This window comes from Ctenocephalides felis, unplaced genomic scaffold (genome assembly GCF_003426905.1).
Source record: "Ctenocephalides felis isolate EL2017-DRISC unplaced genomic scaffold, ASM342690v1 CF-g0.4_SCAFFOLD_01492, whole genome shotgun sequence".
NCBI classification, from domain to species: Eukaryota; Metazoa; Arthropoda; class Insecta; order Siphonaptera; family Pulicidae; genus Ctenocephalides; species Ctenocephalides felis.
Window position 1 is genome coordinate 5980812 of NW_020537646.1, and position 19709 is coordinate 6000520.

Here is a 19709-nt window from a genome sequence, read left to right on the forward strand (position 1 = left end):
ATGTGAAGATCTTTTTTATATAAAATATATTTCACACATTTTTACATTAATTAACATAATTTTATAAATAAATACCTACGATTAGCTACATAATTAAAGCACTTAGTGATTCTTAACGATTTCAATGGTTTTTTGCACTGCAATAATAAAATGTCCATAACTTACATAATTGATAAAACAATGTACAATTTTATTAGTAATATTTAAACTATTAATATTAACTGAGAAGAGCTGTTAAAGCATCTAGAAATTTAGTTCGGTCAGAGTATTTAATTTTAACTATTGAAGTATCAAAAAAGTCTGAGAATGCTAATATTTGTGATTTGTGAGCTGCTTGTTCAAATGCCTTTCCAAAGAAACTGAAATTTCGAAAATACATATTTAAAGACTGTTTGAGTAATATGACATAATTATACTAACTTTTTAGGGGAATCTTCACATACAGGTGGCAATCCCACCATTAAACACATTCCGTAAAGTTCCATTTCTTGAGAAGACATTGCCTAAAATTATTGTGTGATAACTAAAATGCTTTTTCTAAATTAAAATATGTTTTAAATTTTGCTACCTTTAGTTCATTATCAGTCCTCTGTCCCATTGCAGTGTCATGTAATTGCAAAGGAGCACAAGCTATTAATGGAAGTGCATTTGCCCTCCTACTTCTTGAAACAGCTACATGCCCTCGCAATGCAAATTGTGCTAACATTATAAGACCATAAGGATTCGAAAAATAAGGACTTTCCTGTAATATTTTATATTAAAAGTATAAGGTGATTATATTTTGAAATAATGGGAATATGTTGCAAACTCCTTACCTCATCCAGGATTAAGTAAAGAAAAGGACCAGCAGACATAACTTGATGTGTTTCAAGAGTAGTTTGTGTCTGCCTAAATATAACTGTAAGCATTTTTTTGGCTTGCTCAATACCATTTTCTAATAAACCACGTTGACTTCTTGAAAGGCAATCCATAGCATCAAGAAAACATGTTTCTCTACTGCGTTCTTTGGACTAAAAACATATGATTAATAAATCATAGAGCTACAATAAAATACATATTTGGAGCAATATTTACAGTTGATTCCAAATTGACAACATTGTATATACTATATCACTAGCACAGTACTTATTTCTATATCCATATTGCATAGTGAATGATGCATAAACTAAATCTTTGAGATCATATTTTTCAGCAAGTTTTTCTATCATGGAGTGAAACTCCTTTCTTAAAGTTAAATCCATTGATGAAAATGTTTGCCTTGCTTGCACTAATGGCAACCTAAAATACACAACTGCTAATAAATATTTTAATAAATTTTTTTGTAAATTATATTAAAACTTTACCCCATTTCAGCAAGAAGTTCTTGCATTTTTTTTTCGCCTCTTAATGTCCATAACTTTAATTTACAAGCTGTATAAATTGAATGTCTTAAAGACGCTTCCACACTCCAATGTCTATAAAGAGCAAGTCTGAGATCACGTTCAAATGAAATTTTCAATGAACTTTGCATCTGTAAGAATTTAATATTTATATATAAAATATATATTATTTTATGACAAACGATATATCTATTAATTAACTTAAATACCTGCTGATCATTGGCTCTATGAATTAATCTAGAAACATGTGAATGTAATACTTCAGTATCAAGAGTATATTGTGACGTTTCTACTTTATCCATTATTATTAATTGTTCAGTTGCACCAATAATTGCCCACCATAATAATTCCATTGAGTCTTTAGAAAGCTTCCAAGCTAATTCAAATAATATGATAGCACTCTAAAAAAATTTTCAATTATAAATAAACTATAAATCATATATTTTATAGCTGAAAATTTATGTATTTATTACTATTAAAGATGCTTTTTTTGGTCTACTTACAGAAGGTCCATAATAACTGAACTGGTATAATCAAACATGATTTTATTTCGTTTCTCCTCCCATAATCTTTTTTCACGTCTTTTTAAAATTCTTTGTTCAGCTAGCTCAGTTCTGGACATGCCTTCCTCAGACTCAGAATCATCATCATTCTGATCATCTTCATCTGACTAAAAAAATTAATATTAAAAAAAATGTAAATATGTTTGATCTTAACATATATAAATAAAAACCTCATCATCACGAAATATTTCCTCGAATGCAGGAATATTACTTTCAGGTTTCCCCAATATTCTAATCTGTCCACTACTGTAAATATTACAAATGTCTATCGGTCTGTGAGAATCCAAAATATACACAATGACATCATCTGGCAGTTGCAAAAGATCAACAATATCAACAGATCCTCCACAATTTAGAAGAATTATATATTTAATTTCATCACAGTTTTCAGCATATGCTCTTTTAAGATCCTCTATTCCCTGCATCAAAGTTATTAATTATAAGGCTCAAAAACAAAACAACATAGCACATTATTTGACATACCAATACAGGGCATAACGTGTACAATGTATTATCATATTTGAACAAAGTTTGCAAAATTTTACAAGCACAAATGGCATCTACATCGTAATTCACAATCAATAAAATTCTCTAAAATAGAAAATAAATTTTAGTCGGATATAAACACAAGTAACCTTCAGCATGGATCAGTTTAGACGCAATCGCTACCTTTCCTATGAGTGACTTATAAAAATCTTGTATGATATTTTGAGTATACATTCTTTATTTAATATATACTCCTATAGGAACTGTACTAATTGTTAACATGTTTTTTAAACTTATATGATTCAACATAAACACAGCGCGCGAAAGTTCGACATTCTTGAAGGTATCAGGTTGTTGATCATTTGATGCCAGGATCCATAGATATGCAGGTGCTGTTTAAATAGATTACCTACTATGTTCGTTCCAAAAATAATGTTATATTTCACTGTTATTTTCAGTTCTTCGCGTTTAATAAAATATTACACTATTACACTAACAAAATAAAGAATTGGATTTACATTAAACTAATAATGTATAAATTTTATATTTGATTTGCACTCGTTAAGACTTGGTAAGCATAGCTCATCTACAAAGGTGTTTACCAAATTCTTGTCTATGGTCGCGTCAAATTGCTTCAGTTGTTGTCAAAAAGTTAGCATGTAAATCCTAACCTTCAAATGTGACGCGATGATGAGAATCAAGTTATCAACATTGTGCAACTTCTATAACGTACTAAACGTGAAAAAAATACCCATAAACAAGACTATTAAAACACGATCACTTTTTACAAATTCAATAAATTATGAATTATCAAAACCAAATGAATCTACTGTCATCGTACCTGCCGTAAATAATCCAACTAAAGGGCAAGAAGCGGCTGTAGTAACTACACATTCAGTGAAAAAGAGACCACTTAGACGAAGATGTGTTGTGATGAGTACTGAAGGTACTCATATGGTTACAGCATTTGCTACAGCAGAGCAATATGATCTAGAAAAATTAATTGATGGATTGAAGAAGCAAAACTTATATGAAGCTCAAAGGTAATGGCATTTTATAAAAGCATTTATAACCTTTTTGTATATGCTAACATTTTATACAGATTTTTATCTTCTGCGAACTATGCTTGTTCTCCTGATGTAATTCATGCAACTGCTAAATTTCAAGTTGGTAATGAACCCCGCAATATATTCTTTTTTCGAGAAGGTTGTATGGTATTATGGAATGTAACTGACCTCGAAAGCAGTAATTTGATGTCCTTTATAAAAGAATTTGAAGAAGACAGTTATAGTGATGCTATGGTTGAAGAAGAATCTGAACAAATGACTTATTACACATCTGACAAAGGGGTAAATTGCTTATAATTGGAAACTTTTGCTTCGTCTTTATTACTTCTACTGCAATAATCTCTTTTTTAGGGTAGAGCTCAAATAAAAGATAATATGTTCGTCTTATCTAATAGCAATCCTGAAGAAACACTTCTTGAAAAATATACATATTCAAATGCAATGGCGCTATCTGTGAAATTGGGTATTTGGGAAGCATCACTTGACCAATATATAGGATCAATAGATCATTTAACATGGGACTTGAAACGAGGGAAAAAAATAAGGTATTATACATATACTTGTTTATAGCATATGTATATTATTTCACTATGTATAATTATTCATTGATATTATTTATTATTTAGATTAACACGGGATGAAATGTTACGTAAAACTGGAGAATTATTTGCTTTAAGACATACAATGAATTTGCGATCAGATTTGTTGGATGTACCAGATTTTTATTGGGATCGAGATCAAATGGAAAGATTATACACACAAACTTCTAACTATTTCAGCATATCAAAACGAACAAAGGTAAGTGAAAATGATTTTTATGACTTTGTAAAGATATTTTCAGAATTATTTTGATGATGCAAACTATAAACAATTCTTAAGACTGGGGCTCCAGTTAAAATGAAACAGATACAGCTGATAAGCTGATCAACAAATTTCTTTATAAATGCTGAAGGCTAAAAAGTAACAGTTTTGTTAAAGAGTATACTGTTATAGCATTATTAGAATTTTCATAGTTTTTGAATTTGGGTTCTATGACTTGTTGTTTCTTCATAACTTACCTGGTGAAATGTTTCTATAAATATTTAAATAATCTTAAATTTAATACTTCAAAATTATATTTCTTTGGAGTTTTTTTGCTTGCAACAGTTTTTTTTGACTGGTAAAACTTGATTACAATGGTTATTTTAAACCTCATCAAATTCTTTAGCAAATTTAAAATGCTGATAAGTTTACTACATTGGTTTCAAAATTAACAGAATTAGAATTTTTGTTAGAGGATGATTTCGGCAGGCATTGAGTTTTGTATTGTGTTTTTAGGTTCAGAATGAAAAATTAAATCATTGTGTAGAACTAGCTGATTTAATTTCTTCACATCTAAATGATAGACATCATATTAGATTGGAGTGGATGGTAATTGTATTGATCTTGGTAGAAGTACTTTTTGAAGTTCTTCATTATGCTGATCGAATTATTGGCTGAGTTTTTTATAAAATTATTTGTTCTTGTGATTAATATTTTGTAAGACTAAAAAGAGACTTTATATATACTTTTATGAAATATATTTTATTATTTAAATAATAAAATACTTGTAAATAATTGTGCATTAACCAAAAGAAGTAAGGTCTCTCAAAATTTGGCCCATAGCTTTAGGATTGTCACTAGGCACCTGTAATATAAAATAAAATCAATTATTTATCTAAAACAAAGTATTATTTGTATATAAAAATGTTTACCATATGGCCTGATCTATTTATCCAGTATAAATCAAAACGACCATACTTCTTTTGGTAACCTTCAACAATACTTTTAACCACCAATGGTTCACGATCAGAGTTCTGCCATTGCTCTGTTCTGGCCAACGCAAATGCGAGACCCATTCAATTGTTCCTGAGATATACTACATTTCAGTAATTGTATTGCATTTTAATCAACGTGATTTGAATAATATTTTTGTACCTGGCGTGTCCACAATTAAATCCAGTTGACCAGTGAAAACAACAACTTGAACATTCGTCTTGTTTAATAGCAACTCCACTAAAATATAATACAATGAATAGAAAATATTTTAATTGAATTTTGTTTTTGATGTCTTACCCATCTCTGTGCAGGGTTTCATAAAGTCTCCACTAAGGGTGTTAAATGTATAACCGCTTTGACCACCCCAGACAACATGTTGCGGAATTTGCAAAGTCTTTTTAACAAGACCATTCATAAGAAAGTCCAATGGATCGGCTCTAGTATGTCCTCTGTTTACCATTAATTCATAGAGACCAGCTTCATAGATAACAAACAATCACGATGAATAAGAATAAAATACTATTTTATTTGCAGTGACGCAATATTTGATACCTTTAGGATTTTCTTTCAAGGCTTTATGCAATTTCTTGTTTCTGAACCCATAAACTTCTAATAATATGTTATAAAAGTCGACCCCGTAGGAATAGTCCGAGATTACGCCTTCAGTGCGTCCCCAAGCATCTGTTGCTCCTTCATAACTTAAATGACGAAACATATATTTAATAAAGTTACCTAATATTTATGAATAAAGGTGAAAATATCCAAACTGCTTACTCTCCATTGTCGAATGCAATTTGTGTTTGCTTTGCTGCTGCCATCACAGCGTCATAGCCCTCCTGATCCAAAATTCCCTGAAATCATATGATTAAGATTATTATTATTATTTTGTTCTGCATATTTGTAAATATAGAATAAGGATACATTTCTCAAATGAATATATAATGAGGATACATCACTCGACTTACGTTATTCATTAGGTAAGGTGCCCAAGTCCATACGGAATCCATGGGTGATATCCAGGAGTCGCCCATAGCTACACCTTTCAAATTGCATTCAATTTTTCCGGCTTGAATTTCCTAATAATTAAATTAAGAACATGATTAGGCATTAAAAAATGGTTATATCAAAAGATTGGTAGTTTTATGGATTTTATGTCTAATTATTAATTTTGTTACCTTATATAATTCATATACAAATTCTGCTGCCATTTTTCCTCCATATGATTCTGCTACGACGTAGAAGGGAACTTTTTGGTATTGAGGCTGGGCTTTATAAAATCCATGCATAAGTTGAATCAAGTCTAATGCTATTTCCCGATTATTTTTGGTCAATTGTGATGTTTTTTCTACATAACTGAAGCCAGTTCCAACTGGATTGTCTATGAAGAGGACATTCACTTCTTTCACCTGCCGAATAATAAATAATATTAATTACATGTGGTATAGACGAAATACGTGTATTGTCATTTTGGTGATTACATTGGAATATAGAAAACCAAAAATTAGAACATTTCTTATCTCTCTTTGTTATTGATATGTTTCTCCTTATTACTTTTCTGATAGCATAAGCATTATACTTATTGATGTTTATATGTTACGATTTCAAATATACATTTAGCAAGTGGGATGGTCATTTTGATATTATGTTTTTGTTTGTGTCACTCTTCACTTAGATTTATCTGTTTTTAAATTATGATTATGCTTATCTCGCAGAAAAAAGTTTTTTAATCCAGATAATATTTAACCTAATGGGAAAACCGATGGTTTTTATCAATATCATGATAAGGTAAACCTTGGATTTGTTCCTTTTTCACATGATATTTGACAACTTGAGAGGTGATGCAACAAAATCTTTAATATTGCTACCGTTTTATAAAATTTAATCACCATAAGCCATTTATTACAAAATTCGTAACATTCTGATTACACAAATGAGATCAAATTTATATTCTTGCAATACCCATACATTAATTATATTTACATAGAAAATTTGAAAAAATATATACCCATGTAAAATTGCGTTCGTTGAGATTCACATCAACTGGTCCCAGTTCCTCAAAGTTTCCATAACCAGTTGAACTGGCTCCTGGTCCTCCTTGAAGCCAGACTACAAGGGGTCTTTCTGTGGGGTCGGAAACAGGGGCTGTTGTGTGGTACAACCACCAGAACATATGGGCTCCTTCTCGGACAGTCACATAGCCCCAATCCTGGTCTCCTGGGCCAACACCTTGTTTACCTGATGAAAGTTACAAATTTAAAAAATTAGAATTAATAGAAATTATTAAGTATTTAAATTGGTTTTCTTTACTATTTAATTTATGAAAAATTAATCACCATTAACTATGTAATTATTCAAAATAAAAATAGATAATCTATCATTTTGCTTCATACTGAATTGTAATAGGTCTCAGTTTTGACCATTATTAACGAAATCCCAAATTTTAGTAATTAATATTTATTTTCACTTTGAAATTATTTATTTCACTGGTTGTACGAGTTTATTAAAAGGATTTTCATTTTATTTGCTGGTAAATAACGGAATTCTTATTATTTTTCTACTTTCATACTAACGTGAATTAATTTGACAAAATACAGTTGTCGAGAGGCATAGTGCCAAAATGATTAATTTTATCATTTTTAATCGAACTAGAATAATTCAACTGATTCATTATTCTGAAACAAAAGCTTATATACAACAAAGCATATTGATAACGGCAAATATTAATCTGGAGATATATACGATATGATTTTAAACAACTTTAGAGATGTAAGATTTTAGGAGTTATCAAAATATTTTATACAGTGGCGTATCAGTAAAATATTGGAAATATACAATTAATATTAATAATAAAAACTACTATAATTCATAAAAACAAATTTTATTAACATTTTAAAAATATCGTCATTGCTAAACATTCATTTTCTATCCATACGAAGTAAGATCTCTCAAGATCTTTCCCATAGCAGCAGGATTATCATTTGGCACCTGCAAAATTAAATAAGATATTTAATATCATAATTCTGGTGTTTTATTTCTTAGTCAATTTACCATATGTCCTGATCTGTTAATCCAATAAAGGCTAAATCGTCCGTATTTTTGATAATAACCTTCCACAATCGATTTTACCGTCAAAGGATATCTAATTGATTCCGACCACTCTTCTTTTTCGGGCCAACGCAATCTGGATACCCATTTTATAGTTCCTAAAAATTAATACTTCTGTTTCATATTAAAAATGCAGATAAATTAACCTGAACATGGGCAAAAAATATAAATATGATATATTTATCTTAAGAAGTTTAATCAAAGATTTCATTTTTTATACCTGGTGTATTAACAATTAAATCCAATTGGCCTGTGAATACCATAACTTCCAGGTCGGTTTTGTTAAGCAAATTTTCAACTGTAACAAAATAATAAACAAATATTAAAATAATAATAATAAATTTTGAGATTTTTTTACTCTCATGCATTATTATCTCTTTAGTATCTTTTTTTCAGAATTCTTTATATTATGTATGTCCAACAAATTCTTTGTATAAGTTCTCAAAATTTTCTAATTGAATTATACTAACCCATTTCAATGCAAGGTTTCATAAAGTCTCCTTTCAAAACTTGAAAGGTTTGACTACTCTGTTGTCCCCACCTCACATCTTTGGGTATGTCGAGGACTTCTGCAACTAATCCATTCATTAAGGTATTTAAAGGATCAGCAGCCCGTCGTCCGTAGTTAGCCATTAACTCGAAAAGACCATCTATAATAATTAAATACATTTAAATTGAAGATTTTATGGTTTTTCTATAATCATCACAAATTTCCTTTGAACCAAGATTAATATTAGCAATTTATTTTGCACGAAGATATTTCTGCACATTTTTTAATAAATAATGTATATTTATTTTACATGAATCGTAGTAATTTACAAACATTGTTTCAACTTAGTTTAAGTCTTATTATATAATTCTTGAATATTTTATAATTCCAATTTTCAACTATTACCTCTAGTACTTGATTCAAAGGCCTCCATCAAGGCTCTCTTATTTCTTTCGGACACCTTCTCAAGTATATTATAAAAATCAACATTACTTGTATAATTCATAATAACGTATTCTGTATAAGCCCATTTATTAGTGGCTTCTTCAAAGCTAAAATATAAAAAATATAAATTTCATTTATTATATTTTTAGCAATTTTTTTTATTTAATTTAACACGAACTCTCTATCATCAAATGCTTCTTGGGTTTCATTTGCTGCTTCCATTATAGCGTTGTAGCCTTTTTCATCAACTATGCCCTAAAATAATAAGTGATAAATAATAAATATGCTTACAAGTAGAATAGTAATAAAGTAATATTTTTATTATTATAGTGATTCAATTTGTATGATTTTAAAATTATTTACATTGTTGTATAAATAGGGCGCCCAGGCCCATACAGAATCCATTGGTGATATCCAAGAATCACCCAAAACAACTCCTTTCAAATTGCATTCGATTTTTCCAGCTTGTATTTCCTAAAATTATAATTAATTTACTTTTATGTGATATATAACAATGTACGTTATTATATTATTATTTCAATTACATTATATAATTCGTAGACGAATTCTGCTGCCATTTTTCCACCATATGATTCTGCTACAACATAGAATGGTACGGTTTTAAATTTTGGTTGCAATTTGAAGAAACCGTGCATCAGTTTTACTAAATCCATTGCAATTTCATGGTTATTTTTTGTAAAATGCTCATATTTATCTGTGTAACTGAAGCCTGATCCTACAGGATTATCAATGAACAAGACGTTCATTTCTTTAACCTAAGAAAAATTAGAAAAATCCATCTCTAAAAAATTTCTCAGGCTTACGATATAATGGTTTTTGATTTCCAATTATTTTTACCCAAGTGTAATTACGTTCATTGAGGTTTATATCCAACGGGCCCAATTCTTCGAAATTTCCATAGCCAGTTGAACTGGCACCAGGTCCGCCTTGTAACCAGACAACTAAGGGTCTCTCTGCAGAGTCGGATACAGGCGCGGTTGTGTGGTACAACCACCAGAACATGTGGGCACCTTCTCGTACAGTCACATAGCCCCAATCTTGCTCACCTGGACCTATTCCTTGTTTACCTTAAAGGTAATAATAATTAGACTTAATTCTGAGCATTTTAATTTTCATTCATTATTAATAGAAAATGATTATTACTAAATAATTAAATAGTTGTTTGATAATCTAGAACTAAATATACAAGTTCATGAATAATATTGAAAATTGTAGAAATTAGAAACAATTAGACAATTTTTTGAAAAAAAATTGAAAAATCAACATTAGCTATTACCCATAGTTTTTGTTATTGTTTAAGAGAAAATAATTACAGGTTTACACTATATATTTCACATTTCTACAATTTTGCTTCAGTATTTTAATATTTGATTAACATTTCAGAACTCGTGTTTTAAGATAGTTATTAGATAGTTTTTTATAAGTATGAATTTACTTACCATAAACGCTCTCAATTCCTATAAAAGCAACTAAAAAAACTAAACTTAATTTAAATAGCACCATTTTAGTTAATTATTATTTAATAATTAACTTTTATTAATAATTATCTAACATTCGAACACGTTTAAATCTATTTTATTTCAGTTCTTAGGGAATTTTCTATAGCAATTCTAAAATTATCTTCAAGTATGTACTCAAAAGATAAATATTATCACACATGTGTATTTTCTGCTAATAATGTTCCGTGTGAGATGAATTAAATTAATATGGAAGTATTCGATTTCGAAGTTTGGTCAACGGTTGTTTGACCGCGTTTTGCTGCCCTAAAAATGCGACAAAAATATGTGAAATTGATTTTTTTCAAGTAAGGAGGATTGCATAGATGTAAAGCGTATAAAGTAAATAAAATTTGAACTAGGTAGTAAAGGAATTTTGCCTTAAAGCAAGTTGCTTGAATTTTCTAATATGAGGCCCAGAGGATGTAATATACATAGATAAAAGAAGAGTATATGGTAATATACATCCATGGTATTTTGATTTGTGTTTATTATATCCCAATTTATTAACCTTTATCAAATAATTACCACATCGTGCACTAACAAGCAATTAATCTTGTATGCTTACTTTTAAACATTTGTCAACATAACATTAACAAACAAACATGACTGAATGAATTGCATGTATTTATTCATCAATTACTAGTGGAGATGAATGAATTCATCAATATTCATAAAGCTACCAGTGAAAAAAAGCTCCGGTACGTAGTTGGCGCTCTACCTCTACCTCTTATTCTATACTGGTAAGTGGTAAGGTGGTAAAGTGGTAAAGAGTTAGATTTGCCGTTGCAGCGCCGCCGCCTCGCATGGTAATGTCTACCGGCAAGATTTCCGGCTATTGTGCGCCTGTCGCTTGCGTTTTAAGAATTTATCTTATTTTCTTACCGATTTCCTTTCATGGAGTCGGTGACCTTAGACGAACTAGGAATAAGGTACATCTAAAATGTTATTTACTTTGTTATTTGTAGTCTATTTTCATTCATAAACAATAGAACATTAATTATTAGAGTACATACTATCTTTTTAAAAATGCCTAATTAAATTGCTATATATAAGTAAGATGCAAGCAACAATTTAAAAAAAAATAGACCTCAATATTTATTTATTACTATTTGTATGTCCGAATATTTATCTTTATTAAGTTTCACTTTAATAATTATTTAAATTTACCTTAAGCCTGATGTTTCGAGAAATGGAACTATTGTATGTTCAAATTGCTATCCCTACATTAAGATTTTTATGTTTTAAATTCAGTTTTTCACAGTGAATTGAAAAATTACAATTTCCCACGAATTACAACAATGATGTCCATGTTGCATTCAGCGCGGCGCTTTTGACCGGCCTGAGAATTTGTTTACAATTTGAGGCTGCGGAAATTCAAAGAAGCCGAATCTTTTTGATGTTTACTATATGGCTGGATAAATTCTGTATTCTGTACTTGTTTCTAACCAAAATGTTTATTTACAAGAGGAAATGAGTTTAATAAAATCAAAGGATACCGGTTTAATTAAGGGTAGTAATAAAAAACTGTTGGATTTGGTACTCGAACAGAAGAAACGGTTATAAGTAATACCGTATGCGTACTAAACTAAAGTATTGTATGGTGATAAATGGTCAATATGGTGTTCAACCATAAAACCATCTTATAATAATGTAATAATGAAATACGCATTCCCATTAACTGTGTGCGAGTTTCACCGAGTAAACATGCATCTAAAACACCCATTACATTCGAATCTTTTGACCTGAGCCTTCTCAGCAATCATAACAAATCATACTTGATCATTATAATTTTCTCATTCGTTAGAACTATAACGACAGTAATCGCTTTCAGTATTTATAGATTTCTCTCTACAAACAGTGAACACAAATAGATATGTTCTTCATTATCTCTGATGAATGTTACTGAATGATGTATACTTTTTACAATTCCTTCGAACTGGCGTGGTTCAAGTGTTTCATGTTTGTAGAAAAAATTATAGATCACTAATAACGTACCGAGAGCTATGAATAAATTTCTGGTGGGACGATTAGGCATGTCACTTTTTATACGAGTTTTTCTTAGAGGAGAATATTCGGAAAGTTGTTTTAAAACTATTGAGATATTTTGATGTAATTATTTGTAATTAAATATTTTTTAATTATAAAAAAAGTAAAAACAGATAAATTATATTATGGCATTCGTTTGTATGAACCCTTTAAATTATAATTGTTTTGCTTGTTAACTAATTAAGATTATTATGCAAAGAGGTGAAACATTTTTAATGTTAGTTCTTTTAAAAATGATTTTTATTATATATTCTAAATTGGGTGTAAAAAACTGGGCCAATTATTTAAACCCTATGAACTTTGATGAAAATTGGTTTAAAAGTTTCAATTGCTTGTAACTTTAAAAGTTTTTGCAAAATGAAGATTTTTAAAATATCTATCAGCCAGTGAAAGAATTGTTGCCTGAAACCGTTTTTATTAATCGCAATTTTTAAATGCGTATATCTCGAAAACTATTTGAACTACAATCGTAATATTTTTAGAGAAGCGTTCTAAACTTATTAAGAACCCATTTTATAATTTTCAGCACTTAGAATTTTCCGAAGAAAAGGGTGAAAAAAATCATGACCCACTATAAGGGTCATGTTATATTTTCGTTTTTTGCCATATATTCGTCAACTATCAGGAATATTGAAATGCAAATATTTTATGGCTATTCTTGGCATAATTTTTGCATTTATATAAATTTTGTGAAATTAATTTATAACTTCTTTGAAAATTAATTCTAAAATGCATACTTTTTGGCTATAGTCCCAACTTACCCAGTGGACGAAAAGTCAAATGTTGGCTTGCACGCACACATATATTGTTCTCAATTTTGGCCTCAAACGATTCAGAATGACTCCATGCATCAGAAAAGACAAAAAATTACCCAGCAGAGTTTTCTAGCGAAATCATAAAATTTCTCTTCGGGAATTTAAAAATTTGTAACTATAAATCACTCCGGTGATACTTACTTATAACGATCAAGGAAAAAAGCGGAAAAGTCTCCGGTCGTTGTCATTAATGGTTTCCGGAAATCGTTGCACGGGCGCATCGGAAATAAAACTGATGGTGCATTCGTACCATTCGTACTAGTGACTATTATGTGTGAAGCGATGTGCGCGATGACTGACGCAAGCTGAATATACTTATGTAATGCCGGGCTCACGATGGGCCTAGGTGCCGAAGAGGATGTTAAAAACGTGTTTGTATTTTATAATAATGCTATATGCTTACAGATAACACTTATATTTTATTATTCAAAAGATTCACGAGCCGCGGGAATCAAGTCAATATTACTTGCCATCACGCTATGAAAGCAGATCGAACAGGCTGAAATAGTTCTAAAGCATTAGATAGTTGTTAATGCTCTGAGCAAAATTGACTACCTTTTATATTTTCATAATAATTCCTTTTAACTTCCCGAAGAAAAAGAAAAATCCAATAAATTTCATGTTTCCTCGACATTTCAAGTTATTCTGAATCGTTTGACATCTAAATTAGAAAAATTATGGGTGTATATAAGCTGAAGTTTGACTTTTTGATGAAACGGCTGAACGGATTTTAAAATCTGTTCTATGAAATTAAAAGAGCTTTGGCTGAGCAGTTTCTCTAGAATTAATAGGTTAGAGCAAATTTTTCATCCACGTTTTCGCAAAAATACCCTTAACCAATTTTGAAAATTTAAAGACCAACCGTTCGAAAGATATAGTTTATAAAACTTTATTTTCGAAATAATTGGTTGAAAAATTAGTTTAAATAGCTTAATTTCACTTCTAAGGGAGCGTCCATTAATCACGTGAGCTTTGAATGGGGAAGGTGGGGGCCGACAAAAAAATCACAAAATATCACGTGTGGAAGGGGCGGGTCTAGTTCTAGTTGATATCACGTGTATTTATATTTTACATCAATTTAAAAAAAACGAGAATTTTTCAAAAGAAAAAAAATGTTACGATTATTTCTAGTTGCTAAAAATACACGTGATTTTGTATGGGAGAAGGGGTAGTCAACATTGGGGAGGTCTAAAAACCCCTAAAAATGGCTCACGTGATTAATGGACGCACCCTTATTGATTAGCTCGAATATTTACCTCAAGACAAAATAACACTTGCGCCTATTTTCAATTATTTAAATTTACATCTGTACTATAAATAAGCCCATAAAATTAATAAGCTTCTCACGTTTTAAATATCAAAACTCAAATAAAGAAATTAATTATACTTCATAATAATTTGCACCGCATATATTTGCAAGAAATACTCTGAACATTATCTAATATTTAACATTGAAGTTTACATATATGGTATCTATTTATGCACCTATTGCAAAATATATAATAAACTAGTCTTAACTACTTATTTAATAACAACTCGTTAAATAATAATAATCTATTAAGTTTTTCGTAGTATTTTTTTCCATTAGCATGAAGTCATGTGCACGTTTATATAGCTTAATTTTTTGTGATATGAAATAAAGAAGCTTTTCAAGTTTTAAAGGTTTAAACAGAAAACAATGAATCAATTAAACAATTAATGTTTAATGTTTTATAATAATAAATTAATTAAACAATTAATGTTTATTACATTTCATGATGCTTTACAAGAAATTGATTTTGAGTTAATATCTCATTAATAAATGTTAACATACGAAACCAGAATGATAAGCACAAAAATAATTTCATGATTAGTGAAAATAAATTACAAGTAAAAGTTAAAAATTAGCAATAAAAAGAAACTAATCAAATTTTTTTCATGTCAATGTAAGTAATATTAACTTTTAAATTTTAATTTGGAATATATCAGTATGTACAACTTTGTTATCTTATGTCAAGATGCATAGGGTTTACGATTTAAAATTATGTTTTACTTTTTAGTAATAATAAATTTAAATCACCCATAACACATCTCTTTGTCCTGATATTAATTTACATTTAGAGTTTCGATTCGTTCGACTTTATGGCTCTCGTCCATTGATTATCGTTCTTTTACAATAAATCCTTTTGTTAAATTGCTTGTATATAATAATCTAAATTTACCATGAAAATACGAAGTAGAAATGATCCATATTTATGTAATAGGTCTCATACGTGCCTGCAATAATAATCAATTTTTTTTAAATAAAACTCAAGACTAAGAATTAATTTTGATATGTTAACCTCATCTCTAAAACTTGGCTATATATAATCCTAATTAAGAACTGTTTTTAACTGCTTAATATTTATTTATTTTATTTATTTATTACAATTGTCTTATTATTACTATGACTTTTGATTCCAAATGTTAATTCTTAGTTCACTCAGAAACAAAGAGATTTCAATGAGACTTGTATGCATGTCATTATTTAATTTAAGACAATAACTTCTGAGATGTTGAATTGGGCTTGTTGACAACATCAATTGAATTATGTACTTTGAGATCACTTTATATGAAATCAGATCCAGAAAATTGTTAGCAACAATAATGACAATGTGTTTCTTGACCTCCTGAAATTTTAATAGATGATTGGGAAATATTTTTGATTCATCTGGGTCAATTTTTGGAGTTGGTTTGAAGTTTAAAGTATTTAGTTCATTTTTTTATTGCCACTCCTTGGTAAATGATAAGCTCAGTAAAAATATGAAATATTCGCTTTTAATATCTAATCATTTGCGTTACTGAATTGAAATTTTAAATTAAATTTATGAAGTACCTTTGTACATAAGGTGTGTCAATATGCATTTATTTTACTTATCGATTGTATATATGGGACCGTTATAAAATAAGCATTTATTGTTAATATTTTTTCCAAAATTTATTAGTGACAATTTTGTCCTGAAATTTAGATTTATCAACTAGATTTAGTTTTATTAACTAATTTCATCTCAAATTCTAATCTAATTTATGACCAAGCTTAGAAGCACACATTTTTAATATTTTTTGGATAGGTGTTCAAATTTTCTAATATTACTACATACATTTTTAATTATTCCTCGATTTAATTTCTAATATGAGTGTAAAAAGTCTAAAGTGCTCTTACTAATTTTTTTTAATATGAGTTAAGGATAAGGTGCTCAAGTACTTATACCACACCTTGTTTTATAATAAAGGTGGAGACGATGTTGTGATAAATTATTTTGATGTTCGTTATTTATTTGTTTTAAACAGATAATGTGTAAACGTTAAATCGCAAATAGGTATAGGCAATTTGCAATCATTAATTTTGGCCTGTGTATATTTCATCACATATTGTACATGGTTGTATTCGATGATAAATCTGAAATTACAGTGAATTTATTCATTGTCTTAAGTCACGATGCCGTGCACCACTAGTTATTATTGCAATGATTACTATTTTTTATTCTAATTTTTGAACAGCAATCATAACTTAACAGTTTTGTGATTTGTCTAGATAATACATTTTTAACTCCTAATTAATTTCTTCAACTACTTATTGAAATTGACCAAAATATTTTAATTCACTACTTTAGCCTGATAGTGGCCATTGTCATATAATTCTGTACGTCGTATTTTAATTATTATGAATGTTATGATAAATTTTAATAAAAAAGGATGAAATTTTTGTTTTGTTGTATAAATATTTATAATTAAATATTACATCAAGATATGAATTTCTTACAACAATGCTAATTAAAATGCCTACTGATAAGCGTTTTGTCTTCTTAAGCAACAGTATTAAGTTAGGCGCCACAATGTACAAATAAGTGTACTGAAATCCTACCTAACAAATATAAAAACTTGATATGGCATATCAGTTCAGTTTACACATAGAACAGACATATTTTCAAAGAAAAAACACAGGCAAAATATTATCTGGTGATAGCCTAATCTTGCCTCGTAAGGTACATGTGTGAAAAAAACTTATATTACGCTTAGCAAGCCGGACTACCGGATATGTGGTGTGATCTTGTATAAATAAGAAGAGATTAAAAAAACTAAATATCTTGAATTCACTACTGAAAAGCATATTAAAAAATGTTTATACGGAACACTTCCGTCTTTTGAGTGGGCCCAAATAGAGCAACTCTGCTCGACTATTGTATATTTTTTTAATATCGTTTATAAAAAAGTTACCAAGCCTACCTACAGCCTCGCGATTTGATTAATTCTCACCAGAAAGATATCGAAATCCAGCGGCTCGTTTTACGTATTGCATCAATCAAGTAGCATATTCAATCCTCTGGTCTTTGGTTAAAAATAGTATGCCTTGGTATCTGGATGGTTATTTATTGTACAGTCGAATTTAGTAATTCGTATTTATGTTTGATTAATTCAACTCGCCAGAAAGTTTGTGTGACATGTAATCATTTTGAAACACGAAACTCAAGTCGGATAACGGAGAGAAGCAAAATCTTTTAAACTGATAAAATATTTTTAAACTGTGTTCAATTTATATATCAAGTAGATATTTTTTTATATTTAATGTATATATTTTATTTTGATTTTTGTTAAAGTTATGAGTTTTCTAGGTCATTTTTGAACGTATAGAATTTTCGAGTTGTTCACATTTAGTTCTCCAGAATAAAGCTTTTTTGTCTATTTATATCGATTTCTATTCATGACAATAGATGCAATCTCTAAAAGACAATGGGCAACAAAGTTTTATATAACTTTTTATATACGTTTGCATTGTCTACCTGAGGGCATTTCTTGTCGGCAAAATTCATTTTGCTTCGATTTTTTATCACAGTTTCTATACACTTCCTAGGAAATTATTGCAGATACAAAATATTTTTTTGGTCTCTATATAACTAAATTAATATCGTTTTTAGGGCATATCGAATATTTATAGGACAGTAAAAAATATATCAATAAATATATAATATGATAACTAGTAGAAGTCACGCCTGGTACTTCTACTTTAGGAAAATATTGCAATTACCTAATAGTAGAGAAATATGATAAATAAATATTAGCTTTTTGATATAATATAAATTTTCAAAAATCGATTTCAACGGATGTATTTTTTTCAATATTTTTGGGATATTTGCAGTCATAAATGAACTGATATTAAGGTCAAAGTATTATACCATCTGCTTTACTACCTACTTTGGCGCTCCAGTATTTGGAACTGAAATTCATCTGGTACAGTAAACATTTTGGTGTCCTGATGTAGAAGCCTGTTTAGGATATATCTATGCACTAAATATACGTACAAAATATAATTTGCATTTTCATTTAACTTTACAAATATGAATGAATCCGACGGTTTACCCACGATTGGATTAGCACGCCCTGAGATCTTCGCCGACCAGCAATTGTTATTCGCCTTCCTCGAGCCTGGTCGTGAATTTCAGATTATAGATAAACCTTAAGAATTACGTAGAAAATTGATGGAAGATACTACAGGTTCAGTTATGAAAGTATAAACGCATTGTGCTGTAATCCAATCGCATTGTTAGCAAGAGAGTTATTACTGCTGGCCGGAATCGAACGAAATTTCTATATTTGGAAAGATTTATATGAATTCGCTTTGGTAATAAATATTCATGACTTTATGTATGCATTTGCTGCAATGTAATTCGAGAATGATGTTGAATTATTTTTATCAATATATCCTGAAGCATAATTTATCTGATCTGGTTGAAAGTTATCGATAAAGAATCTCCATGTAATAGTTGGCGAGTTCCAAATATTTTTAAAGTCAGAAGTAGAAGATTTTAAGTGTTATCATAGATGATGATTTTTGAATATTCCAAAATTAAATTGAACACAAAACGAATGTTTAACTTGAGAGCATGCAATTATATGCACCATTGACCACTTATGTACTCTTCCCAGCAAACACTTAAGTTGAAATATACTTTTAAGTCTTGTTAATGCATTTGACCATTA

General features: G+C 29.3%; 3 protein-coding genes and 1 pseudogene across 5 annotated transcripts in view; 1 reads left to right on the forward strand and 3 right to left on the reverse strand.

The window, feature by feature from the left end:
* The window catches only part of LOC113371539 (fibroblast growth factor receptor homolog 1-like), a 103091-nt gene that overhangs the window by 21351 nt on the left and 62031 nt on the right, over positions 1-19709 (reverse strand).
* Positions 148-2749, reverse strand: LOC113371548 (annotated as a pseudogene).
* LOC113371557 (required for meiotic nuclear division protein 1 homolog) overlaps positions 3013-19709 on the forward strand; it is a 45510-nt gene continuing 28813 nt past the window's right edge. Inside the window, exons 1-5 of one of the 2 annotated variants that reach the window (XM_026612188.1) lie at positions 3013-3471; positions 3531-3777; positions 3847-4040; positions 4122-4293; positions 4813-5023. In XM_026612188.1, the coding sequence (XP_026467973.1) occupies positions 3116-3471; positions 3531-3777; positions 3847-4040; positions 4122-4293; positions 4813-4974 (1131 nt within the window). In that variant the 5' untranslated portion in view covers positions 3013-3115 and the 3' untranslated portion in view covers positions 4975-5023. Of the gene's footprint in view, positions 3472-3530; positions 3778-3846; positions 4041-4121; positions 4294-4812; positions 5024-19709 lie in introns of those variants that run through there. The other variant, XR_003366634.1, reaches the window with a different exon arrangement.
* Positions 8215-13870, reverse strand: LOC113371552 (retinoid-inducible serine carboxypeptidase-like). 2 transcript variants are annotated; one of them, XM_026612183.1, is made up of 10 exons: positions 13854-13870; positions 10190-10419; positions 9877-10107; positions 9695-9805; positions 9510-9586; positions 9293-9438; positions 8868-9047; positions 8618-8695; positions 8341-8495; positions 8215-8277 (listed from the first exon to the last, which is right to left on the reverse strand). In XM_026612183.1, the coding sequence occupies exons 2-10, from the start codon at positions 10352-10354 to the stop codon at positions 8215-8217; spliced, it is 1206 nt and encodes a 401-aa protein (XP_026467968.1). In that variant the 5' UTR covers positions 10355-10419; positions 13854-13870. The 2 variants fall into 2 exon arrangements, with proteins under 2 accessions (XP_026467968.1, XP_026467967.1); XM_026612182.1 differs by lacking the exon at positions 13854-13870 and adding an exon at positions 10792-10864.